The sequence below is a fragment of the Mycteria americana genome, chromosome 9 (genome assembly GCF_035582795.1).
Source record: "Mycteria americana isolate JAX WOST 10 ecotype Jacksonville Zoo and Gardens chromosome 9, USCA_MyAme_1.0, whole genome shotgun sequence".
Lineage (NCBI taxonomy): Eukaryota > Metazoa > Chordata > Aves > Ciconiiformes > Ciconiidae > Mycteria > Mycteria americana.
This window is the reverse complement of record NC_134373.1, coordinates 44,180,254-44,207,000: the sequence shown is the minus strand read 5'-3', so window position 1 is coordinate 44,207,000 and position 26,747 is coordinate 44,180,254. Positions and strand designations below refer to the sequence as shown.

The 26,747-nt window shown below is 43.9% G+C and overlaps 1 protein-coding gene across 1 annotated transcript in view; it reads left to right on the top strand.

The window, feature by feature from the left end:
* Nucleotides 1–26,747, top strand: part of ACVR1 (activin A receptor type 1) — a 72,603-nt gene that overhangs the window by 12,045 nt on the left and 33,811 nt on the right. Inside the window, exon 2 of the mRNA XM_075512398.1 lies at nucleotides 21,765–21,838. Coding sequence (XP_075368513.1) covers nucleotides 21,765–21,838 — 74 coding nt within the window. The remainder of the gene's footprint in view (nucleotides 1–21,764; nucleotides 21,839–26,747) is intronic.

Here is a 26,747-nt window from a genome sequence, read left to right as displayed (position 1 = left end):
CCGTCCCACAGGTGTGTTTGGTTTTATGTGAAGTGAGCGATTCTTCTGAAAATGAACACGCTGCAGTTGTAAAAGTTGGCACGTAAATATGTAGCGTACTGAAAATGTGCCAGCTTATCCTTAGCTCTTGAAGGTGCTCTGAGAACAGTTCTTCCAGTTTCTCTGTAGCTCATCTTTTGGACTTACAGCCTTCCTCTAACAAGCGCATAAGTAACAGTTAATTTTTTTAGTTTAATGTTTGTCTTAGCTTTATATTGAAGGTTTGCTTGTCCTTTGTGTTGTGCTCCAGGTGGCTCTGCACAGAGATGTGGAAGTGCCGTAGGGTGGCTTGTGTGCGCTCTGTCGGTGCTGCTGAACGTCGCAGGAGGATGAGGAATGTCCCAGATTCAGTTCGTCATGGCATATTAATTAAAAAATGAATGCTGAACAAGCCAAAAATGTCTGATTTAATGCTCTCAATTTACATATCACAATTGTATGAAAAAGATGTCTGTTAAATGTGTTAGTTGACAACTTGATGCAGCTTATAGTTTTTACTCAAATTGTTCTTAGGATTACAGCCGATATGCAATCATCTTTCATTCTAACAACTGAACATAAAAGTATGCTTAATATGTTATCTTCTTTTTGGGTAATAATTATTGCTCAAGAAGGCTACAGTAGCTACTGTGTCAGGAAGCAAACCAGCACCAAAGGAAAGAAATTAGGCTTGTATGGCTAACCATGAGTTATAGCTTAGTATTAAAGTGGGTTTTCTCACATAGTAAGAAAAAAGTACAGTGGGTTTTCTGACACGTAGTATTCGATCAGTTTCTTGAGACACTGAGGAAATACTTAAGTATCTACATGTTAAAAGGTGATTCTGCTGATTCTCTGATCTTGAAAGGCCACTTTTCTTACAAAACAAACAAATATCTTCTCAGTTGCAAGTAATTTTAAATGTTTAAATAAAATAAATGAACATAGTAAAGATTTTCCATGTAAAACATACAAAAAAAATTAGCATTTGATTTTACTCTGAATTGAGTTAGAAACTAGAAAGCTAAAGCTTAGACCTCTGTGGAAGAATTTGAGGAAATAATGAGATTTTAATCCCTGATCTGACCCACTCCTGAAGCGATACTGAGGCTGAGGTCCTGAAGAAACAGACTTCACCTTTGCTGTTGTGCGTTTAAAGTATAAATGTTAAAACTAACCTAAATGGTTGAGCTGTTTTGGGTTTAATTTAATTTATATTTTTGTTTGCTTGTTGTTTTTTGTAAAAAAACCCAAAACAAAACAAAAACCGAAAAACAAAAAAAAAAAACCCACAAAAAAACCCACAGTAAATGCTAAATAGTTTATTAAATGCTTGCCCCAGCTGCATAATGAAGATGATTTGAAGGTGATTAAACACTCCCAATCGAAGACATTTCAGAGATTCCTAAAAAGTTCTTCAAATCTTTCACTTCAAGGCGGTACGCAGGCTGATGGGTGCGTGCTGTTGAGGGGGATCGGAGCGGGCAGGCAGTGAGCACCCACAGCAGGTACGGCGGCAGGCCGGCTGCGCGGGCGCTGGTCCGGCCGCCTGGCCGGGCGGGTGGCACCTCCGCCAGCTGGGACTTCTGAAAGCAGAAAAGCGTGTTTCTGTCTCATCTATGAACTGAGAAACAGGGCGACCTTCTCCCCCTGCACACCCCCAGGTTGCCCAGGCAACAAGATTGACTGGCTGGTTTTGGTTAATTCAGTTCAGTAACTGCAGGTACGGTGTCCTTTGACTAATAAATGGTCTTTAATAGAAGAATATTTTGGTAATTTTTCTTGCATAATTAGCACAGTCAAGTTGTGGTAAGCCTGTTTTCTGATTAAAAGTAAACTTTTCAAATACTCTATTTGTAAGGGAGTGAATAATCAAAACGAATGTATCGCTTTCTCTTACGGTAAAACGTGAACTATAAAAACTAGGAACGTGGGTTCCTGGATATTAAAGTACAGACATAGAGCTGCTTTGGTTAAGGCTTGGTTAATGAAATATGCCAAATGCAGCGTAAAGCAGACCTTCCTGAACAGCTGTGCCTTACGCTGCCCTTCCATGGCTGTGCCCCCCTCCTTCCCAGGCGGTGTGCTTCCCTCGCAGCATGCTTGCTCCGTTTCTCTCTCTCGCCGTCTATCACTCCATGCACTTTTTGCATCTCTTTTGCCTGAATTCTTTGTTGGGGTAAGCAGAGAGTTGCAGAAGTAACTTTAGGGGCTGTCCCTCCCCATTGCTGCCAGCCAGCACACTGTGCTCTCAAATAACAGTCAAAAGTCGTCTTCTTCCCTTCCATCCCCTGTTATTCTTAACAAGACTGCCTTTTTCCCTGGGAAATGGTCTTTAAAGTCTGTATTTAGTTAGTCTTAACAATATGTTCATTTGTGTTGGACCATAACTAACCTTTCTTTAGAAAAGAACAAAAAATAAGTGCAAAATCAGATGTAAAATTGGTTATTTAAATTGTGACTCGGCTTGGTAATTTAAATCACCTTGATCAACTTGGAAGTATTTAAATACATACCAAAACCTGAAATGAATATTCCACCTGTGCAAATGTAAAATGCTGTTTTGAAAATTTCAGAAAACCAGGTAAAATTCCAAATGGTGTGTGGGGTGTTTTGTGTTTTAACCTTGAATTTTGCTTAGCTTTTCTTTGAATCATCATGCTCACACAGTTACTCAGTATGGTTTATCTTGCGTTTCTGTAGCTTTTTTTTTCATGGTAGTAGCCCAAAGAAACTTCATTCCTGTGCATCCATCCTGAGTACAGAATTCCCTGTTCAAGTGAAGTGGCTGCAGCAAAAGGGGAGTGTGGCTGTATTGAGGGATGTTGGATATTCATTCTTTGGATTTATCCAACGTGAGCTGAGAAGGGTTGGGGGGTATGAAGGGCTTTGAAATAATGTCACTGTCATTTTATGCATTTCTAAGAGAATAAGACTTTGAATTTGAGGGAGGAGACAGGAGGAAGGGGATGAAGATAAAGTGAAGTCTTAAAGTGGTGTGGAAGGTCCAAAGAAACCTTTACCCTTCTATAAGAAAATTTCCCTAATGCCAGTGTGGCATAACTCGGACCCTAGAGCTGTGGTGCAGAGAACTGGAGCAGTCTAGGAAGGATGAAAATACTCTGTATAGTGCTAAAATAATTCTGTGCGGTGTTACTTGCCTGAAGCAGCTTGTGCAGACTGGCTGGATTTTCAGGTGGCCAGGGATTGTTTTCTCCTAGGGAGCGGTGCAGACCTGCAAAGATCCCTAGCTCGTATAACCTTCCCCAGAATTGCGAGTTTGGCAACTCTGCCCCTAGGAAGTTTACCACAAAATTATTTTGAAGCTGTTTGCTTTCTTTGCAGTCCTGCTTGTGGGAACCTCTGTGTTTTTGGGCTTTGCACCATGGCTCAGTCTGCCTGCACTGAGCTGGCGTTGCTGCTGGTGCCTGCGTCGCAGTGTGATGGCAGCGCAGGCTTTTGCACAGGCGATTGCAGAGCTGTTCAAATGTCTCTTACCCTCTCCTCCCTAGCTGGTGACAGGTGAGCTAAAGCTGTGTTGGTATGGTCAAATACAGACCATCGAGGAGAGCCTTTGCTCAGAATTCATGCTCCCAGCAATTTGTAGACAAGATCTGCCTTATGCTCTCTGGCTTGCATGTGGTGCTAATATGAGGTTGTCTACCTCCGGTCATACAGAGGTATAACAGTTGCAGGACTTGAAGAAAGCAGACTGATGAGTGCAGCAGTGAGATGCATAGTTTAATCGCTGCTTGAGGAGAACTGGAAGGTAACATACTGCTGCAGGCCCAGAAATACATGGCCCTCTCAACAGCTGCAGGTAAGAAGTAATCTCTTACAAGGGCTGTTATTTAAAGATCTGTTGTTAGTAGTTATGTTTCTTGGGTAGTGTTTTTATATCTGTGGATCAGTGTTAACTTGTGTCCAGAGACACTTGTCTTCACCAAAACCCAGATGCTGTGTTGTTGAACGTTTAGTGTCGTTGCTGAAGATCACAGCTGACCGGCACCCTCCAGAACCTGATAGGAAAAAAAGGAACAAAAAAGGTGTTGATCCCAGCTAGGAGAAAGTAGTTTGAGATAATGCACTGATTCAGTTATAAAAGCTACTTAAAAAAAAAAAAAAAAAAGCGTGAGGGTGGAAGAGGCAGTCAGTTGCCTCTCTCTTCTTAGCATTCTGCTGCTGAGGTGCCCTGAATGACATCGACCCCAGGGTCCACATTCCTGTCAGCTACATGGCTGGAGGAGGAAATATTGCAGGCACCGTTCTTTATTGCCTCCTTTAACTTACTACTTTGACATTAGCACAAGTTCACTCTAATCCTTTTGTAAGCAAGGTGAAAGTGTTTGAAAATTATCTGCTAGGTAGTATATGTGAAGTTCTTCTGGTGCAGAAGATGGCCAGAAGAGAAGGTGGCCAAAAGAGAGTGCATGGACTGGAAGGCAGATGCGAAGGTGAAGGATAGGGGAGGTTCGACAAAATGGAGTGAAAATGATTGCTTTGAAGGACTTGGGGTGAGTGAAAATGATCATGGTGTTAGTAAGGGAATAGAAAAAGAGGAGAAATCATAGTGCTTTTCTTAGTTAAATGATTTATGCCATGTAACTTTTGTAGGTAGCTAAATTTCAGTTTAATGCATTGTTGTGAACTAGGTATTAAGAAAATGCTGCGTTGCTCTTCTAATTCAGGAAAATTCTAGGCAGAGAGAAGATTTTGTTGGTCAGGTTTGTTTTTCATGAAGAACCATTTATACCATCAAAGAAAGACCTGCATGCAGTAGCGGTTCACTGGTTTGTTAGTTTCTAACTCTGCTAGCCCTGGTCTTGATTATCTTTGCTCCGGGAATCCATGAGGAATATTAGATGATCTTTTCTGAAAATTGTGAGCAGGATGAGAAGGAAGTCCCTTCCATCAGACAACAGTAAGATAGTTCAAGCCCAAAGCTCTGGTACAAACGAATGCAGTCTTATCCAATGTTACGCAAACAAAAGGCAAATGACTGTTGCACGAATCAGTAGGGATGACTTTTATTTTTACTAGCTCAAACTGTCAAGTAAGTTCATATTATTCAGTCAGTTCTGGGAGCTTTTGAGATGTTTTGGTAATTTCTGTGTTTATCTAATCTCCTTGTTTGCTCGCCAGTGCTTAGCTTTATTTGGAGTGCCAGGCTGGCTGCGATGTGGATTGGAGACGAGCAGTGGCAGGGGGCACTGGCTGATGGCACAGGCCTGCTGTTAGCAGGGTTGGGTGTGTGGGGAAGCTATTGCGATGTCAGTGCTTTGGAGTACTAATGCTTTTAGTTAATCCTTCTTTTCAAAAGGGAAATAGCTAATAAGTTAGTAGATGGCTTGGGAATAGGCAACAGCTGGGTATAAAGATGTCTATTTGAAGCTGAGCATCATTGCTATGAGACTTTGTTAAAACGGTTGTACAATGTAGTGGTTGGCACTCTGTCCTTCCACTTGCAACACAATGGATTCTGTTCAACAGGAACTATTTTAATTGGTTTCTACTCTGTGTTATGTTAAAACTGCTGCTAGATGTAGAAACCAGTGACACATGTTTTGTTTGGTCCTGAAAACATACACTTTATTCTGCTTTGGTCATTCAAATTCATTTTACGTGATTGTCAGCTGAAAAAATACTGCATCTGGCAGCACTTCAGCAGCAAGGCAGCTTCCTGCGGCCCAGGACTATAAAGTGTATAATTTGTCTAGGGGGGGCTCTGTGTTACAGAAATGAGAATTCCTTCTCTGACAGCATTCATTACTTAGCACACAGCAGCGTGGCTGTCAGAAACAGCTGGCACTGTGGCAGGGACGGGAGGCAGTGCTGGCTCAATGCACCCGCTCCTGCGAGGACCGAGGATGGGTTTCGCAGCCGGAGCGGGCAGCACCGCGCTCCGGGAGCCCTGGACTCTGGCGGTGGGCGCTGCCGGTGGGCGGTGGGTGGAAAACATCTCTGCCACCATTGCCCGGCTCCGCTTTCCCGGAGCACCCAGTTGTGCTGAACGCATGCCCGTGGCGGGGAGCCGTGTGTATGTTGGGCTGGAAGCCAGGTCTTCGTCAAGGTTAGGTGTGCCGTCTGTCAGGGGGAGAAGGCAGGCAAACAAGTGGGAGAGTATTTCTTTGGTGGTAAGCCTTAAGTTCGTAATTCTCTTCAGTGTGATAGCTGGTTAGAAAATAACCAGTAGTCATGACTTCTGTTAATTAACTACTAAGAGTTAAATAACTGTTGTTGGAAAAACTAGTCTGTGTTTATTTGGCACGTCTTTCTCCAGAAAAGGCTGGTGCTAGTTGGTACATGCTCGATTTCTGTGCATGTCTACAGCGTGGTTTTATGTTTTTTCTCTGTATTGATTTTCATGATTCATTGAACACGATCTAAGCAAAAAGCATACTTAAATGACACTGGAGACAGCTGTCTGTTAAAGTGGGACATTCACGTATGCTGAAATGGCGCCAGGTTTTTTTCCATTACTTTATCAAGTAACACACACCAGTAATATTTCTTTGTTTAATTTCCTTTTCTAGGTCACTGGTATGTCACCTTTGTTTTATTTAAAGAGCTATGGTAAATTCTTACTCTAAACTTTCATATCAGTTTTGTTCTTGTTATTTTTCTGATAATCCTTTTTGAGGTTATTTTGAAGTGGAAAGGGCTTTACATTGTGTTTGGGAGTCTGTATGAGGGACTTGTTTTTTCTCCCAGTAGAGCTGTTTTGGAAGGTACATGTGGGAAACTTGGATAAAAGCAGAAACATATAAAGCTCTGGAAGCTGATGTGTATCTCTTTCCAGTTTTAATCTGTCTCTCTTCTTTGTATGGCAAGCTGAAGTTCCAGATGTTGTTTTGGCTTGGAGATAGTGAATAGGGGAAAAATAAGCATTCTTAACATTAACACAGTCAGACTGGCTGGTTCTGTACTGACAGGAAAATGGAGAGATAAAACCTCTGTTAATGGTGCATGCGCTGCCTAAGTAGCCAATAAAACAATGCTGTCTTCACTGGAAATAAGTCCCAGATTGGCAAGGACCGGTGCCAACTGCAAGAGGAGACAGCTGCACAGGCTGAAAAGTATTAAAGTAAAACTAAACATTAACTTACTTTGATAGCAGTGGTGTTTTGTTCGGGTGTGCAAATCCCCCCCTTTTTTCAGTTAAAAATTAATTCTTAGCCCCCTTTCTTCTCCTCCCCCCCCCCCCCCCCAGCACACACCTTAGAGTCCTGCTTGCTTACTCGCAGTAGCTGACTGTGGATGTTGGGTGGGGGTGCAGAGCTGGGGTGAAGGGATGTGGGTAAAACATGCTTTCAGGGTCAGACGGCTTTATGGCTCTGAAGTACATCAGAGTTTTGTCTTGGAGCACCACTGTGGTCTTTGAAGCTCATCCCCCTGATGAGCTCCATTTATTGCGACTTGCAGAGCAGTTTGGGCGTGCATATGCTGGATTCCTTCTGGAGGAAACTAAGCTGCAAGCTCTGTTTCTGGTGTGTACCAAATGTGCTCCATCCCAAAACGTGGGCATAAAGGTGTCGGCCTCTTCTGGATGGCTTTGAGAGACGTGTGGTAGCAGCAACTTCCAGTACAGGGACCAGGCTAAATCCACTCTGAAGTAAAACTGCTGAACTGCTTTTTAGAAGTATGTATGGTGGCCAGGAATGCAATTTCCTGTAGTAGTTTATAGGTTATATGTATAATAGTCTAACCATTTTCCATGTTATATTATATTAAATATATAAATATGCTGTGTCCTGTGTGTCTTCCTGACCTGTTCCTCCTGTCATGCTTATTTCTAAAATGTATGAGCAGTTTATTTTTAAATGATTGCTGCAGTTCTGCTTATTTCTGCCTTAATATTTTTTTTTTCTTTTTCCATTGTTGAGACTAGGAAATAGCAGTTTCTGGTCAGTGGCCTGCTTCCCCCATTGCCTGTCCCTTCTGGTGTGGCATAGTTGTCCTTCAGGGTTTTTTGACCTTGGTGAGCAGTTCTTGTAAGAATGCTCCATTCACTTGCCTTGTTAATACTGTAAAGCTAAAAGTTAATAGTGCTGATGCTGACTCATCTAAGTTACAGAGGAGCCAAGCTGTTACAGCTCTTCTGGTATCTGAAGTCTTGTCTGTTTGCTGCTTGGATTTGGGATAAACTTGTCCACATCACAATTTGTGTAATATATTGAAACAAGGGTTTGGCTTTGTGTTTTGGGTGGGTGGGAGGGAACTGGTGCGTGTTGGTGTAACAGAGTAGGAGATACTTGGAGCATGTACAGTCTTAGCCAGTTGGACGTGCATGTTAACATAGGCTAGGATTGTATGATTTAACCCTTTTTGCCTTGTTTTTGCCACAGAGGTGGGAGTACGTGCCTGGAGCCGGCTGGCTTACCAGCTGTGGTTGTGTAAGCATTGCCTGACGCCCCAGAAACACCATCCTTAGAAATCCTACAGGACTAGGCTGTAGAAAAAGCTTCAGAATAAACGGGCTGTTGCATATGTTTGCTGGAGGAAGATACAGAAAGAAAATCTGAATGTAGGAGACTCCTGCTGCCTACCTTTGTGCTGCTCTGCATTCCTTCGCTCAGCTGCCCGGAGGCAGCAGTGGGGTGTCTTGTTCATGTGGTTCATGATTCAAGCCAAGCCCAGATGTTTTCATGCCCAGTCTGGCCTATTTTCTGAGAATAATTTTGGATGCCTTAGACCATTTTATTGTGGTTTTCTTAGCGTCTAGTCCAGCTGAAGCTAAGGTGATTCCTGGCCTAATTGAATGCTCATAGGCAGACATGGCAGCTACTGTTGTATCTCTGCAACTGTATTCCTGCTAACTTCAGAGTGCTCAGAATTGGATCCTCACTGGTGAGAACTTGAGGTAGTGTTTTGTTGCTGTTTTTCTTTGAGTGGAAAGTTTTGCAGCATGAAACTCAGAAGAGTCTATCTTGTGGCCAGGAGATAAGTGAAAACTTGACAGATTCCTGTGGAGGTAGATTTGGCCATGCTGACTGGTCTGGCTTTCCATTTCCTCTGAGCAGCAATAAGGACATGGAAACCTCTTCATACTGACTGTTGGACCTCTTCATCAGTATTATCATCTGTGCCGACAGGTTGATGACAATAACTACCCAGGGCATCCAAAATTTAGTGCCTTGTGCCTTTGGCCAATGCTCTTTGCCCCTTTTGTAGGAACAGTTTCCATAAAAGGTTATTTGTGGGAAGTATATTCACTCCTGAACTTGTGCATTCTCATCTCAGAGGAGAATGGCTTTATGCCAAATGCTTCCTGACACTGGAAAAAAAAAGTGGTGTGGTCACCTACTCTGTATGAACAAGCACTGTCTCTTCTTGTATCCTATTCAGAATGGTCTCTTACTCCATCACTTCCCATTAGTGAGGACAGCTCTTGACCCAAAGCACATTTGGGCGCTTCCTTTTCAGAAGCAGTTGGTGAAGGTTATCTGGTTGTTTTCAGTCTGTTACATTAACAGTCGTGGCTGGATGCTCTCTGTGGAGATGTTGGACCTTGGAAATCTCCAGTGAATGGATGTCATAAGCTCACTTTAATCGAGAGAGTATGGCTTTGTTTCTATGTGATCATAGGTGAGTTGCTCTTAGGCGGTCCTTCATTCGGAGATCCAAAGCTAGACTTGTCTGTAAAGAGAATTTTAGCTTGCATTTTACTTCACATTTGCAGTTTGCAGCTAGGAGTATGTGTGAGGTCAGCTGCAGTAATTTAGCTGTTAAATACTAATTTGATTGCTTTTGGCATCTGTAGCAGCAATTAAAACACAAGTCTGGGTAAATATATGGAACAGTTTTCTGAAGATACATAAGTACAGTCAGGTTTGGCAAGGCCATGTGAGATGCGTGAATTTGAAAGCTTACAGCTAAATAGGTGGAAAGGGACCGCTTATAACAGCCCTGGAAAAAGTGTCAGAACTGTATGTATTTGGAGTAAATTTGACCTAGGGAGAGGTAACAAGATGCTCAATTATTACACTGAGGGTTGTGTAGTGTGGCAATAATAAACATCACTGTGACTATGAAAGGGTAGTTCCATTACCAGGAGGGACACAGATGTTTGTCTGTGGGATCGAGATAGACATGGCTAAAACGGCAACTAAGGAATGTCAGGACAGAGTAAATTGGAAAGAAAGATCTCAAGCTGTTTTAGCATATAGGTTTGAATTTTAGCTGGATTAGTGTTGGAAGGTGAGGCTGCCACAGGTAAGATGTGAGTGGAACAGAGACCTGTGGTGGAGGTTGTGGAGCCTTATGAAGCCTCAGGTGAAAAAGGAGGACAGCTTGCAGGATGCATTGAGGGAGTTGGAGCAGAGTAAGGGGAAAGGATCATCGTGGAAGGTGAGAACAGAGGATAAAGCTGTGGTATGAACAGCAGCGCAAGTAACTTGGAGGTTAATGTCGCTGGTGTGGGGGGGACAGACAGAAATATAATTGGAGAGTTCTAGGATGGAGAAGAACCCCAACTGTTCCTTACCTTACTAGCTCCTTAAACTCAGCTTTGAGTTACGTTCATCTTAAAGTGATGACTGACCTTCCGATGTTATGTTTCTAGATTTAATGTGGTTCTCTACGCCTCTGTGCAGTAGCATCCAATTTGCGTAATGTCAGTGGAAGAAGAAAGGTTGCAGACCACCATGGCTGTAATATAACTCGGTTTTTGTCTGTACTATGCGTTTAAGAACAGAATAACATGGCTCTGGCCTGTCCAAACAGGCAAGACCAAATTGTGGAACAATATTGTTAAAATTCTGTGGTGGTGTAATACAATCTCTGAAGAATTTTACTTTCTTATGCAGCAGGGTGTTTCCTTCTTTTCTGGATTGCTAATTGTGTTCAGCTTTTTGGACTCCAAAGTAATAGTTAATGAAAGAATCTGAGGAGATGAAAGGCTGTTCAGTGACACGTGCCTATGGAGTGTTAGGAACTTCTGTTCTCGGTCTGATTTGTTCTAAAAATATGTTGTTAATTTGTATTTGGCTTCCTTCGGCTCACTGATGTTTGGGAGCAGTTAAGCTTTAAGTGGCGTGCAAAACGAATACCTGACTTTTTTGTGTCCCTTAACCTTTCCTACTTTGTAGCAACCCATCACTCCTGAAGAATGCTGTCGGAAGCCCAGTGTAGTCCGTGAGCAGTGAGCCGGAGGTGTAAAGCCCGGCTCTCCCGGAGTCCCCCTCGCCGTCGAGCGGTGCCCACCGTGGTGGGGCTGCTGCCCGCAGCGGCGTGCGTGCTTCCTCTGCACGTCTCGCTCTCCTGTCCTGCTCACCCTTGTAGACTTGGTGGCTTTATCATAACGAACCGCTGTGTGTTTGCGGTGTCGTGCTGCAGTTGTATTATTCTGCCAATGCAATGAAATGGATAAAAAAAAATATATATTTTTAGCTAATTTTTATCAAAATACACGAGTTGCATTCTGGTTAGGATGTTTGGGCTAAGGGGTTTAAGTAGAGTATTCTTGTGGTAACGACCCTGTGAAAATAACTGTAGAGGTTCAGATTTACCCAGGCAGGCAAAATCCCACTGGGATTATTGATGTGCAAATGAGGGTCCTCACTGGTGGTGAAATACCGACACAGATAAGGGGTCACCAGTGAGGAAGCTTCCAGCAGCTCTTCCAATTCACTTACTGAGTTTGGCTCTGCGTGATCTGGCCTGATAACATCAGAGGCTGAAAATAAAAAGCATTTGCACCTCTTAAGGTCCCTGCATATGTGAAAACACGGAACTAGACTAGTGAGACACTGCTTAATTAATACATTTGTAGGAACTAGACTGTATTTTTATCTTTCAGCAGGGTTTGCCAGAGTGAGAGATGGTCTTTAAATGCTGTTCACGTCATATAATGAGGCCCTAGCTTCCCTACTAAAGGAAAAAAACCCAAAACCTACAAAAACAACCCAAGGCAAAGAAATGAATATTTGAAATTTGTGTAAAGAAAAAAGAGGGGAAAACCAGAAAAAAATTGAACATTTTGAGGAAAAATTAGGACTGTTGTTGATGAGACTGAAGCTAAAGATTTGTTTTCAGAAATGTTTGTTTTGTGTTAGCTGAAGTGTTCCATGAGAAAATTTTAACAGGCAATCTATGTAATATTTAAATGGTTAATAAAAAGCACTTAAAAATCCTGATCTTGGATTAATAGTAATTGATCTCATTTAGACTGTAACTTCAGTGGTCGCAGCTTTTTAAGATTATAATGCAGTTCTCTGGAAGAGTTAAAACAAACCGTAGGACAGGGCTATGTGGGGGTATTCGGTATCTCAGTAGTGTACGCAAGCCGTGACACAACCTTGGACTTCCCTGGGGCTTGACATAGGTGCAGCGGTTTTGATACCTGGTTTCAGTCCAATGTGATGAGGTAACATATTTGACTGTCTGGTGAAATTGCAGTGCAGAGAGATCTTCTGTCATCCTGTCTTGCAGGCCTTCTTCTGAAACTTTCCCGAGGTTGATGGGGGTGTTTAGGTTTTCAAGAGCAAAGTATTATTTGGGGACACACCAGCAGTTTCTCTTAAGTGGTCTCATGCAATGGCAAGGACCAGCCTGCCAGGAGGGCTCTTTGCTGAACCATGCCTGTATCAGGAGGGAGAGCTGGCAATTGTTTGATGAAAGGGAAGTGAAAGTGAGTAATAAAAATGGGAGCTTTGTTTTAGGCTAAAAACAAAACAAGAAACCCTAGAGGAATGTTCTGTTGACAATGTTTCTTTACTTGGCAGATTGTTAGGATTTTGCTTTAAAAAGTGTATTTTGTTTGGAGAACTAGGGGGGCGATTGTTAAGATGCTGCTGTCTGTCTTGCTAATTTTCTTGTAGCGACTGAAGGTGTGTTTTCACTGTGATTTTTTTTGTTTATTTTTTTGGTGTTTTGTGTGCCTTGTGTTCTGATTTTTTTTTTTTTTTTTTTTTAAATCAACCTAAGAATTTGCTGCCACTGAAGGGATGCCCATCTGAGATCAGCTGTGTTCCCACCACCTCTCCTGCGCTAGCACTGGCAATGTTGTGCTGCCGGGCTGAGCCTCGCACGTTTCGTCACAGTGAAGACTGAACAGTGTGTGGTCTGATCGGTGGCCTGATCTGGCTTACCGCACGGCCTTGCGATCACCGCGGCCAAGGGGAGGGGTGAGAGCCTGCTTAGAGTGATGGCAGTGAGCTGATGACTTGGTTGGACAGCAAGTTTTGGCACTGCTGTGTCTTAGATTGGTCCAAACTGGTTGTGAAACCATACCCGAATAAAACTTGACTCTGATCCTGTGTCAGACTATATGCCCTTTCTGTGCAGATATGAATTAAGCTCAGCGTTTCTGCCTATACTTCTTGTTTTCGTCACCTGTCAAGATGGACGCGCCCAGGATGTGATATAAGCAGTATTTGGTAGGCAATTTTGAAACGCCTGCGAGCTGCGAAAGTGTGTTCTTCCCTGAACTCCATCACATACTGCCCAGATAAAATCTTTAATAAATAAAGGATTGCTAGCTGGATGAAAGCAGGCCAAGTCTCAAAGAGGTAGAGTTTGAGTAAGTTAAAAGTAAGTAGCTGTTGCTGTGTGCATTTTGGGTTTGTGTGGTTATTTTCTTTTTCCTAAAGAATGCAGAAGCAGCATTTACAGGCAAGTTCTGATGACTTGTCAGTTGAAAATATTTGTGCTTGGGTCTTATTCACAGCTGGTGGATAAATCCAGGTTTTCCGTTTAGGTTAGAGGGAGTTTTTGTCTTCATTGGAAGTTCTGCGCTGAGATCTGACAGCAGATACTGGCTTCTGAGAGAATAATTCTAGGGGGAAAAGTGTCTTGCAGCAGGATTTGGAAGGGTATTTTGCTTGCCTCTTATGCCCAAGGCCCCAGCACAAATTAAGGCGCCAGCTGTTAATGGCAGTTGTCTCCACTTTCTGTGGGCACTTGGCATGGCCTTAGCAAAGTGAGTGGTACCCAAGGTTGTCTACAACTCAGAATTGTTTCTAATAGGGGAAAATGTCCAAGAAACTTTGTTGCAGCTGCGCAATGGAGCCTTTTTCATGGCAATTACAGAATGCGGTGTTCCCCTCTGGTAGGAACTGTTTGTGTGCCATGTAATAATACCTGTGTCGCAATAAAATGTATGTAGTATAATAAAGTAACGTCTTTGTTTATATGTGAAATCTGTGAGAAGCCACAATTCATGTATATCTAACAGTGTCTTGAACTGATACCTGCTCAATGCCTCAGGCGCATGTATTGTAAGATGAAGCTACTGCACGCTTGACTGTTCACTTGACTGTCTCATGAAACTGCTTGCAAATGCGTATCTGTTAATTTGCCCGTATAAACGAAACCATGTGTAGTTGGTTCTTTGCACATGTGGAATTGCATACCTTACTTTCAAGATGCTTACAGCGATGACATGATCAGTGAACCACATGCAGTAACTTAGTGAATGAGCATTTTTAAGGGATGTTGCTGTGTGCAGGCTCTGCAGAGGAAAGTTGTTCCATGGTGCAATGTTAATCCTTGATAGCTGCCTCCTGGTGAATTTATTTACCCTGCAAGGCAATAAATGATATGGAAAGATAAGCATGTGGCTTCAAAGGCACCAGGAAGTTGCAATATGTATTGGGGTTTTTGGATCAATTTGAAAATGTCTGTGCTTGCTTCGTCATTTGAGTAAGCCATCCACCGTCAGGTTGCCAAAGACACCCGTATTGATGCAGTACCTACACACAACCTGAACGTGGGCTTTCTAACGACAAGCCTCTTCTTCTGTCTCCTTCAACCACACAGAGAAGTTCTGCTGCCCACATACAAGGTCGTGAGTCCACCTGCTCACCAGCTGACCTGCCTGGGGAAGCTAGCATTATTTTTGGTCTCTTCTGTGCCCCCTGTGCGTCCTGGGCCTTCAGCTGCTTTGCATGTTCTCCGGGGATTGCCCCTGTTCCAGGCACAAGAGAGCCCTGCCTTCCCCTCCGTTAAAGGAGAGACTGTATGTGTGGGACTCGTGCCCTCCCCATCCCGCTCAGGAAGGGGCTAGTGCTGCTTCTGGTTCACTTTGCCTAGGTAAGACGTTTGTTCTCTCTTGGATAAGTGGTTGTGTTGTCCCTCTGTGTCATCATGTGTCTGTGCCCCCACCTCGACATTGTGGATGTTACTTATTTGTTGTCCCGTGCTGTGCCATTGCTGCAGTTGGTGTGTCAGCTGGAGCCTTTGGGTGACAGCATAGGCAAGAAATGGATTCTTACTTGTGTATGCCAGGAGGCAGACCGAAGAGGATTTATTTCTGTAAGTGATGCTTGTGCTTTGTTACCTCTTCCTTTTCTTCTAAGAACTTAAGGAGTGGCTCTTCATGAGCATATTCAGAGCTATTAGCCTCATAAGGAGTAACATTCATGACATTTTACATTGCATAGGTTGTTTTCCTCCTGGTGGTTTTTATTCTTATTTGGCAGTGTCATGATTTTGCTTTGTATATGAGGAGTATAGGAGAACCAGTATCTTGCACACTTCACTCTCTCTGGTTTTGTGGTCAGTTGAATCTGAGACATTAAGCCTTTCAAGGTGGCAATCGTTAGCAAATTTTCTTGAGCTGAAGTGTATTGATGTGTGTCGTGCACTTTCAGGTGGATGCCAAATGGAGTTTGTGGCTGGCTTCCATCTTGTTGAATTCTGGTGACAAAGTTTAGACTTTAAGAAAAGGAATACCCAAGGCTGCTGTTCTCTGACACTAGGAATGCCTTTGTATGTGTTGTTCTGAGGTTAGTTAGTTTGTGTGAGTTTCAATTAAAAAAAAAAGCAAGCTGTGAATTGTTGCTTTTAAATGCACATCTTTCCTTCTAAAAACACAGCTGTTGATGAATTTAGCTTGCGTATGGCTGTTGTGGATGGTAGAATTACAATCCAGTATTATGGATGTTTTCTTTTGATACAAATCTGGTGAGGTACATGCAAAATATGTACAGCCCTTGGGCTCTTGGCAGGTTGCCATCAGGACTGTCAGTGATAGTGTGGGTGCTTCTGATCTCATCAGAAAAGTCTGCACTCCTCTAATGGTTCGTGTTCCCATGTCTGTGTCATATTGAGATGAAATGTAATCTTAAATTTCTTCACTAATTGGACTTGCTCTTTTGTCTAGCGCAGTCTTTGCTCTGTATCGGGGTGGTGGCATCAGAGACTAAAGGCAGTTTCCCAACAGCCTGTGCTGCTGTCGGTGTGGTGTTTCATGTCGTCTTAACTCTGGCTTCTTCTCTCCCCTGCGGCTTGTTGCAGCAGCGATCTCGACAGTCCCAGCTATGGATCCGAGGTCTCCCTCACCCCCCATGCTGCTGTCAGGCCATAAAGGAATTATTTGCCAGGAGACTAAGAGTTTTCTTAGGAAGAAAAGAGAAAGCAATTTATATTTGCTGTGAAAGTGGAAAAGGTATTGGGGTTTTCAGGATAGATTTTTTTAAAGTGTTGGAACTTTATGAATACAAACTGTAAGAATTCTGTCACTTCTTTTATCTAAAACAATTAGGTGTGCATCTTTATGTTAATTTGGGTATCCTAACCAAGTAATATCTCTGCCGTATGATATGCTTATTATTGTTCATTTAGGCTTCTGAAAACAGTTTGTTTGATTCCTTCTTTGGAATCCAAAGCTGGCTTCAGTGTAGATACCAGCCTGCTCTGGAGCTAGGTTCCCTTCATCATCTGTACTTCCCAGCAGATTTGTTTGGAAATCTGTTAGCTGCCGCTTGAAAAGAGACTTTTCCATCGTGGCCTATAGCAAGTTTCAGGTTTTCTAATTATAGGCTTTTGCAGGAAAAAGTTAAAACCAAATGGTCATCTTTTCACTGTAGATGGATGAAATTCACAGGCACTGTATGGGGTCTCCAGCTCTGGCATACAGCGTCCAACATGGGCGCGTATGAAGTGTGGTGTGGAGTGCTTACAGCCCAGGTGCTGGTGTTCTCCATCCCCTCCAGTGGCTCCTGCGGCTGTGGCAGTTCTGTGGGATGCGTTGAAGAGTTGCAGTCGAGCAATAGTAAAGATTGGTGTGTCTAGAAAGGAAAATAAATCTTGTGCACTACTTGCTGGCTGCTTTCTAGTTCCTTTTTCTTTATCTGGATTAAATCCCAGTCCTCCCCTTTGGAAAAAATTCTTGTGAATTTGAACACCAGATAGTAACTGGATATCTCATGGGTCTCTAGATCCATAGCAACTTGCTATGGAGTTTTATTAAAGAATGTTTTGTTCTTTACATTAAACCTTATATTTTCTTTCTCTAAACAAGTAGTAAGTGGAAGAGACATGCTTGCTGGTGTCACTAGAACCAGATTTTGGTTCTTAGATATGCATATTATTAATTGCTTTAAAAAAAAGTCATTTTTTAAGCAACGGAAACAGGACTTTTAAACTCATCCCCTGCTGTGTCTGCAGTTTGCAACTGGGATAACCTGAAAGTGAAACAGCAAAAGCCAGGCTGCAGTGTTGTGTGTGGTTTTGTGCCTTCACTTAAAAGGGTACTGTGGGAATGCAGATGACTGTAAAACCCAGAGCACCGTTTCGGAGCCGCAGGACGCTGCAGCTCCATCCCCACCCCAGCACCTGTGGTGGCTCTGAGTGGGGCTGGTTCCTGGTGGGACCCCTGGGGTGGGGCTCCCCCCCCAGCCCTGCGTCCCACAGCTGCCTTGCAAGCGGCGTGCTCTCCAGGCTTATTTTTAACTGCTGATTTAACAGGCGCGCGGCAGATAGGCGTACCCTGAGCAAAACGGCAACCAGCAAGGGATCATGACACCTCTTCCGAGGCTCTGGCAGGATTTCAGCTGTTGAAACAGTGCGTCGGCCGGTGCTGGGTCACGGTGTGGGCTGAGAGCAGACCTCGCCTGATCCCACGTGAAATGTTCTCTTGTCTTAGAGCAGGGATTAAGGACTTGACATGGTTTTAATATAGTGAAGAGTTTTTTGTCAATTTTTAGAGTGGAACCACTTGCTCTCAAATAATTTTTGAAGGAAAATCAGTGTTTTGCAAAGGTCAGAGGCTCCCTCCCAACTCCTTCCCTCCTCCAGTCTCCCAACCCCAGCAGACCCAGTTGAGGTGGTGTAACTGGGCTGTGCCATGCTGAGGGCTGTGCAGGCAGCTTGCCAAAAGCCCGAGAGCTGTTCTGAGTCTGCACATACACAGCACAGGATTTTAATTGGCGATAAGTACACTCAGGGTGGGGTTTTATAGGCAGTTTTAAGTATGCACAGCACTTCTCAGCAAAACCAGACAAAATATTCTTTGAGGCTTTTGGGAAAATGAATGTCTACAGGAACAAAGTTTCATAGAAGCCCGATTTAAATTCTTAGTATTTGGCTTTTTTCTTTGAGAGGACCATGCATGCTGTGAAATGCATAAAGTCTGTTAATAGTCTGATTTTGTTGTTCTTTGCATTTATAATAAGAAAAATCTATTCATAAATGTAACCCTACCAAAGAGGCTTGCACAATATTTGCTTGCTAACACAGGGCTGAATGTGGGTCATTCAGCAGGCCTTTCTATAGGCACTGGGCAAGCCATTTCTGGCCTGCGGGACCAGGATCCGGACCGGAGCAGCCCCTGACCCAGCTCTTGCCTGTCCCCGCCGGCGCTCGCCCGCTGAGTCCCCGCAGGTGGGTTCACTTCGGCGTGCGCACCTCTCCTGCAGCGGTGAAGCAGGGGAAGGATGCCAGCCTTTTTTGCGTTGGGCACTTAAATGCATTTAACAAAATTTGGTGTAATTTTGGGTGCCTTACTCAATGAAGTCATCCTTGGGCTGTGTTGAAGAGGAATCTCGAACAGTGTTTTGGATGAGGGATCAAGAATGACTGTTATCATGGTTTCGTGGCTTTTTTTCCTTATTTCATCCCTATGGTGAGGACTGGTAAAAATCCTCATGTTTGTTGATGAATCACTGTCTGTCTCAACCTGTGCTGACTTTGTCCTGAAGTGCATATGTGGGCTGGGGATGTGGGGGCATGTGGAATCGGAGGATGGGGAGCTGATTTTAGCACCCCGAGTGTGTTACAACTCCCCTTCTTGAGATGGGAAGTAGTCACCGCAGGCCAGCTCCCATGGGAGGGAGGTTGCCTCTTTGGGGGGGAGCAGTCTGGCTTTCCTTCCTCCTCCTCCTCCCACTGAGAAATACAGGGCAGGGGCACACGCGCGTGTGTGTGTATATATATACTTTTTTTTAGGGAATTGAAATAAACTGTTTGAAAAGAAAACAAATAGGTACATGCAACTTGCAGTTTTCCTGGTTTCTGTACTGTGATCTGCTTCCTGTGTCTTAAATTCCTTCGCTCTAGCCAGCTCACCTCGTGTTCAGCTTCATTTCCTGGCAGAACTGAACTGAGCTCGTTTCAGGTTCCTCTCCTGCTCTTCCTGCCTCAGCCAGGTTTGACAGGACGAAGGGCTGAATCGGCCAAGGGTGGGGGGACTTGTGGGTGGTGGATGGCTGGGAGCAGGGAAGGACCCCGCTGAGGGGAGGCTGCAGCGTGTGCGGGTCTCTGAGCAAACCTGCGGCGTCGGAGCCGGTGCGATGGCTCCCTGCCAGCACCAAACAACCGTTGTTGCTTTTTCAATCGGGCATGGAGGATGCAACCGTGAATTACAGATCTGTAGAAAACCTGGCAACTGCTCTGCGTGTCGACAGCATGCTACCGTTTAAAGTCTTAACCCGCTCTATGTTGTTAAATTTCTCTGTCTCTTGTGAAGCCCTGTTTCCCTGGGCTCAGCGTCCCTGCTGTCTGAGGGGCTCTGGGGGGGGACCGGCTGCCTGTCCCTGCCAGGCTCGCCTGAGCGCTCCCCTCTGCCCAGCCGCCTCCAGGGCAGCTGGCTCGCCCAGCTCCACTGCGGCTGCGGGCCGGCATCATTAAAACCGATGTTTTCTGCCTCTGCTCTTTGAACCATTGGTGTGTTGAAAGAAAGAGGGCATGTCTCATGAGCCACCTTCGTCTAGACTTGCAGTTACTGGGGTGTAATGCCGAGGAAAACGCTGGTGTAAGCTGTTCAGCCAAAGGAAGCATGTGTGGTGGCTGGGTGGCTGGGGAGGACGGTATCGCTCTCGTGTCCTGCAGCCACCCCCGCTTTGGAGTGACGGACCCCTGTGAGCTGATCCAGAGCATTAAGCGACTAATTGTTCCCTGAGATAGCTTTCTTCTGCGTTAAACTTCCTATATGGGATTGCTCAACGATCATGCTATGTATGACTTTATTTCATTGTGTTTCCAGCATAGCTGTTGGAAGTTAAGTATTAGCACTTATTAAGAATGCATTGGTGTATCAAGAACAAGGAAGGCAAAGTCACTTGGTGAATGGATGTCTGAAAGTGAGAGTTTTGCTCCTGGAGGTTAGGTGGTGAGCGCTACCTGATCCTTTCTGTAAGGACGGAAACTCCGAATACTTGGGTTCAGAAACATTTAATCATCTTAACTGATGATGAAGCAATTAGTGACATGTTTCTCATACTCTGCGAAACAAATCCATGTCAGGAAATAAATACAGAAGTAAATGGCTTGGCTTTCGTCACCAAGCACTTAAGCGGCCTGCTAATGATTTGAAAAGGTAGTAACAGAAGATATGTGGAAGAAAAATGGCAATATCGAATTTATTTTCAAGTTTCATCTGCTTCACTAGAATTAAATCTGAAAAATGAAGACAAATACTTACACATAAGAAGAATGGTAATGACTCACTGCCTTGGTCAAGGAGAGTAACTTTGTTTTGCACATACAACTTGCTGCTGCTTTTGACTGAAATTTTATGGCATATGATTAGTCCAGAGAGTCTCTGTAGGAACCAAGTAGCACAGGACAGACGAGGCCTTCTGAGTCATCCAGCCCTGCTTGTTGGGTTAAATCCCAATGAAGGTTGATTATAGTCCATTTCTATTCCTTGGTAATAGTGATCGCTTAAATGCTTAGTGATCGCTTAAATGAGTTTCTTAAACTGCAGAAAAGTTCCGTTCAGAAACCTGTTAAATAAATCTTATTTCATAGTAAAAAGTGGAGCTTTTATTTTCTTGTAAAGACCAAGTATCCTGGAAAAGATTAGAAATACACAAGAGAATTCACTCCTTGATTTACTGTTTTAGAGAGAGCGTGTGGCTCTACTGATATGCTGGAAACAGCCTGAGTTTTCACACAAGATGTAGTTACCTGTCTTCAACATCAGGGAAATTAAGCTTGGCCATTGAAAGGGAAACCCTTGGAAAAGCAGCTTAAACTGGGAAATTACTCTTCTGAGAGTGGTTTCTCCCTTAAATACATCTTGCTGTTTTTCGTGCCATTTAGCAATAGCTTCTGCTGGTTAAAGAAAGTTATTCAGAGTTTTCTGGCTGAGATCTTCTCTGTTTCTCCTCAAAGCCCAAGTAATACACAGTTTTATGGGCCTTCTTTTCAGTTCACAATAATTTAACTTTTTAATACCTGGTTTGAAAGAGTGTATCTTCTATTTTACATGCCTGCTTGGTACTGAAAGGGTTCATGTTTTCCTGCTAGCATGCTTCTAAATATGCACTGTGGTTGCACATGATGTTTCTATGACTAAAAAAAAATCAGATTTAAGAAATTGCAGTAAATTATGAATTTTATAAATTAAGGAAATGACTTGGGAAACAAGACACAGTAAAAAGGAGACCAATCAACCTTGGTGGTTCTGCGTTTTGTATAAGGAATCGATGAAAGGTGTTGCTAAACACTGATTTTGGGGTGGTTACATTTTAAGACGACAGTGAAAGCGTACAAGAGCTCTCACGTCTCTTCTCTTTCCGCAGCTCTACAATGGTAGATGGAGTTATGATGCTTCCTGTGCTGATCATGATGGCGTTTCCCTCCCCGAGCTGGCAAGGTGAGTGATGTGCGTGGTGGTGCGGTAGCTGTCTGCTGCTGGGGGAGCCGGGCTCGAGCGCTGGCTCAGCTGTTGGAGCCGCCTGGCACCGCTCCATGGCACCCTGCTCGCTCGGGAGCTGACAGCATGAGCACATTCCTCTCCGGAATGAGATGTTTGCTTTTCCATTTCGAGCTGCTTCAAAGGATACTCGTTGCCCATTTATGTATAAAATTTATAGCATGCGCAATTGACGTAGGTCTTGCCAGGGCCTGGGCAGGGAAATGGGAAACCTTATTTGACTGGCAAATTATTGAGCTATGCAACGAGTAGGCCTTTCTAGCCCATGGGCTGAGGTGCAGTTGTTGCTTGCATTCTTAAAAGCAAAGTTTTCTTCTCTGGGAAAGCTCTTTGGAGTATTTAGTATGGTGTTAGATAATTTTTCTACGATTGCTCCAGTAGGGTCTTTGGATGCGGAAAGTGACTTTTTCATAAATCGTTTATGCAGTTGTGTGCACATAAGGTTTTATGACATGCAGTGCATTTAAGATTTGCCTCAGCAAAATCCGAGAAGGGTATTTCCGCTGCCGTGGAGAGGCAGGAGTGGTTCACCTGAAGGTCTTCTGCATGTTTTGGGAGATGACCTCCTGAAAGATGCATATTTGCTACTTCACAAACAGCCTCTTAAAAATGTTGTATAAAGGTTTTCTGTGAGTAACTTGGTTTTCTTAGCTTTAAATTTCAAGTGACTTGAGAGGTATATCTAGTGTTTGTTATGGCATATAGATGTTCTTTTGTATTTACCTTGTGAAATCTCTTTCTGAAATACTCTGCTGAAATGCATTTATTTTCAAATGTTGATGCAAATAATAAAAGGTAGAGTATATTAAATGGAATATTAGAATGGATGGTGGAAGGTGAAGATTAAAAATGCACAGAGGTCTAGTGGTTGACATGAGTCATGTCTATGAATAGGAAATTGAGAGAAAATTTTAAAAAGGAAGAATGCTGGACGAATGCTAGTGGAAATACATTAAATGGCTAATGTTATTGGTACAATATTATCTTGCAATAACGTTTGGTAGCAGTTATCACACTGTACCTTCTTATCACTCTTGAAGTGCCACGATCTGCTTCTCGAAAATGTTTTTTTCAGTTTTTGGAGCTGCTTATATTAAAAATCTTGAAGTTAAACCACCTGTCTTTCACATCCTTAACATGAAGAGCAGTAGATGGAGAAGAGAAATACATGGGAAAGATGATGTTAAAGTCTGAGCTTCTGGTTAATTTCTCCTGTGCAAGGTGTGGAATCGGACACTTGCACTGCCTGCATAGTGCAACCTATAGAGCAGTATTGGCAACCTCCCCTACCCTTCCAAAGCTACCCCACAGGTGGTCAAAACTTAGTTATTTGACCTGACTCTGCTTAAAAAAGAAAAGTAGGTTCTAGGGCTTAGAATGATACCTTTTTGTTGAAAAGATGCCAATAAGTGGTCAGCAAGAGAACAGTTACTAAATCCACGCCAAGACGTTTTCTTTCTTTCCCTGGCTGTCTCTGATACTAAGACTGGAGGTACAGGATCGTGCCTCATCTGGCAGCAAAGGCAGAGCTGGACCGGATGCGCTGCTGGAATGGGCTTTGGACAGAGCTTGTGTGGGAGCAGGAGCGTGTGAGCAGAGGTGTGCAGAGGTTGTGTTCTTGCTGTCCGTCTGCCTGTGCCAACTGGACATCTGCGAGGAACAGAGTTTCCGGTTCACGACGTGGAGTTGCCGTGCCAAGGGAGAGCTTGTCCAATAATACTTTTTAAAGAACTCTGTGTTTGGGCCTGCATTTCTCTCCCACGGTGATAGAGCTCCTGTGAAAGATTCTGTAGAAGATACATGACAATCTTGCTTTGCTTTTCTTGCTTTATTCCTTCCCTTCTCCTCCCCTCATACTTTCTTTTTCTGAGAGTAACTACTTGTCTAATACACTTAAATAATACTGCTCTTCCCTCTTTTCATGTTTGCTAGTAGTAATGCTGTTCTGTTTCCTTTGGAAATAATTTCCTACTTCCAAGCTGGTCGTAGCGGAGTGTTTGGGGAGGGAGAAACACCTAGTGGACCCCTCAGCAAATTTTCATTTACATCTCTTCATCTAGGTTTTGGCTTCTTCACCAACGTAGTAGCAATGGGAGAACTCACCACTTTGTTCCTTGAGCGTCTAAGTGCTGCTCAGTGCCTACGAGCCAGCAGCCTGTGCTAGGGCTGAGGTGGTAAGACCAGAAGCGCAGAGTTGTGTGTGGAGTGTTTTTTGGGGGGAGTGCACCTTTGGAGATCCTTTGAGGGAATGGAAGTTGATCCTCTGCTGCCTGCTAACAGGCCATGGAGATGGGTCTGCTGTACCCTGTCCAGCATGCTTTCCCATGCGCTTTTCCTGAATTTTTAAAAAAGTTGATGTTTTGGGGGAGAAGAGTTGTCTTCCCTTTGCACAAAATAACAAAAAGAAAAAGGCGCAAAGCCTTCTGATCTCCCCCCCCCTCCCCCCCCCCCCCCCCCCCCGGTATTTTATCACAGATCGGTCCATTTCCTTTCACTGGGATTTGGACCAGTTTTGGTTTTTTTGCATTTTTGGTGAGTGAAAAATGTCTGGGCATATCTTTGGGTAGCATTCAGGGGCAGACTCTGACTATTTCTGCATTGCTACTAGGCTTCAGAAGATGAGATTAAACATGATTTAAAAAAAAAAAAAGCAACCCCACAACCCAACCCAACAAATTAAACACTGTGTAGAATTCTAAGTGCAGAAACACATCTCTTCCCTTTTCTCTTGAGTGTCCAGAAAATCCTTTTTATTCTAAAGGTTTTTTACAGTGCTTACTTCTGTGTTGCTTCTTCACTAGCCCTGTAAAGTGAGGAAAGAGGCTTTTCTTCATTTCCCAAGAAGCCAAACCCTGACTAAATAATGTAATGCCTATGCTTGAGAGTGTGAGGTTTTTCACTTACTAGCGACCGTGCACAAATGCTGTTTCCTGATCCCGATGGCAATGTTAGGAGCACGGTGCGTGAAACGCTGCCGATGCTTCTGCCCTCTCTCATGACGGGGGGGAAGGCATCCGGGCCGTGTTCTGACTGCTCCGGCTGCTGCGGCTTCCCTGCCGAACGCAGCCTCTCTCCTGCTGTGAGAGCTGGGCAGGCTGGACGGGGTCTTGTGTCACGCCACGGCCAGGAAGCATTTGGGAGCTACTGAAACTCCAGAAACTGCTGTCCGGCCTGCGGGAAGCTGGCTCTGGGAACAGCCGGACCCCTCTCCAGCAGCTGGGCTGCGGGAGGCTGCCCTTCTGCAGGGCCAGGCACGTCTGCCCGGCCTTGGAGCTCGCGGCCGACTGTTGGTGTCCATACCGCCTGTGCTTTTTCTGCTTTAGGGGTTTTTGTAATACGGAGAACAGTACTAAGGCTAAACAGCTGTTTCTGAGTGCTGGAAAATTCAAAGGCTTTTGTTAAATTAATAAATCCTGTATAAAATAAATTATTATAGGCTGCCCAGGGAAGTGGTGGAGTCACCGTCCCTGGAGGTGTTTGAAAGCCGTGTAGATGTGGTGCTTAGGGACATGGTGTAGTGGTGGGCTTGGCAGTGCTAGGTTAACGGTTGGACTTGATGACCTTAGAGGTCTTTTCCAACCTAAATGATTCTGTGATTATTATTATGGCTGTTGTATAATGCTGGTTACTGTAAGGATTGAGAAGGAGAAAACTCTGAATGGAGTAGTTGTCTCTACAAGCTTATTATTTTCTGTTTCCCTGATAATGGCTAAGAATCATAAACGGAAGTTAACCACCAAAAAAGAGCTGTCTAATGTACAGTCAAATGGACTCTAAAGAGATTTTAATTTTTCCAAGTCTGCTTTCCTTCATCTTCAGTTCATTATGATGTGAAGCCCTAACAGCTCCCCCCTTTTCCCCCAATCCTAGTCATTTATAAAGAAAGAGTATTGCTGCTTTTAAATATTTCGGCCTTCGGGCGTGAAGTCCCTTTCATCCTACTAGAGATTTCAGCAACTCCATGGCTTCCAAGAACTCTGAAATAAGCTTTGCCTGTGACTTGTAACCTTTCTGGTTTGATTTCAAGGTTTTCCATTTGAAAAGAGTGATCCCGCTCAGCAGGTGGTCCCACCCAAAGCCGAGCAGCAAGCCTACAAAGGGGTAACAACCGTAATACGGCTCCGAGCGGTCTCAGGTTGGGAAGCTGGAGTCCGGTGGCTCTGAGGGCTGGGATGGGCCATGCGTGCCCGAGGTTAGACGATGACTGCAGTGTCTGTGCACGTTCAGAATGCGGCCACGGAGGCACGGCGCCTTCCCGCTGCACAGCTGTGGGCTGGGCTGGGCTGGGCTGGAGGAGGGCTCCCGGACGATCTGCTCTGCCCGTTTCTTGTGGCCAAAGGGGTCACTCCTTAGTGCTTTGCCTCGCTCTTCGGTAAAGAGGCATCAATTGGATGGAACTGTGCCTCTTAAACTTAGGCTGTTCTAAAGTCATGTCTTGGTGAGCCAAGGACTAGTTTGTTTAAGGCTTGTCTACCTCTGTCCTCTATCCTTGGCCACCTGGCTGCTTTTTCCAGCCACATATTAAGAGGTCTTGTGTCATGTAGGTTATCCCTCTGAACGCTTGCTCGCATGCATGCACTGTATATAATATATCACATATATCTGTGTACTAAGAGGTACTAGTTTTTATCTGCAAGGTGAAATTTTGGAAGGGAGGATATGCAGTGGTGGTGCCTCGCTGGAAGGAAATTATTTGATATTGTTAAAGGCCTTCTTTAAAAGGTACACATAGTATAATTAGAGTCTATGTCTTTAGAAAGAAAATTGAGACTCTTATGGTGTGTATATATAGGTTTTTACTTTTTTATGCTTTTTTAAATTCAATATTTGCTGACCACATCACATAGTT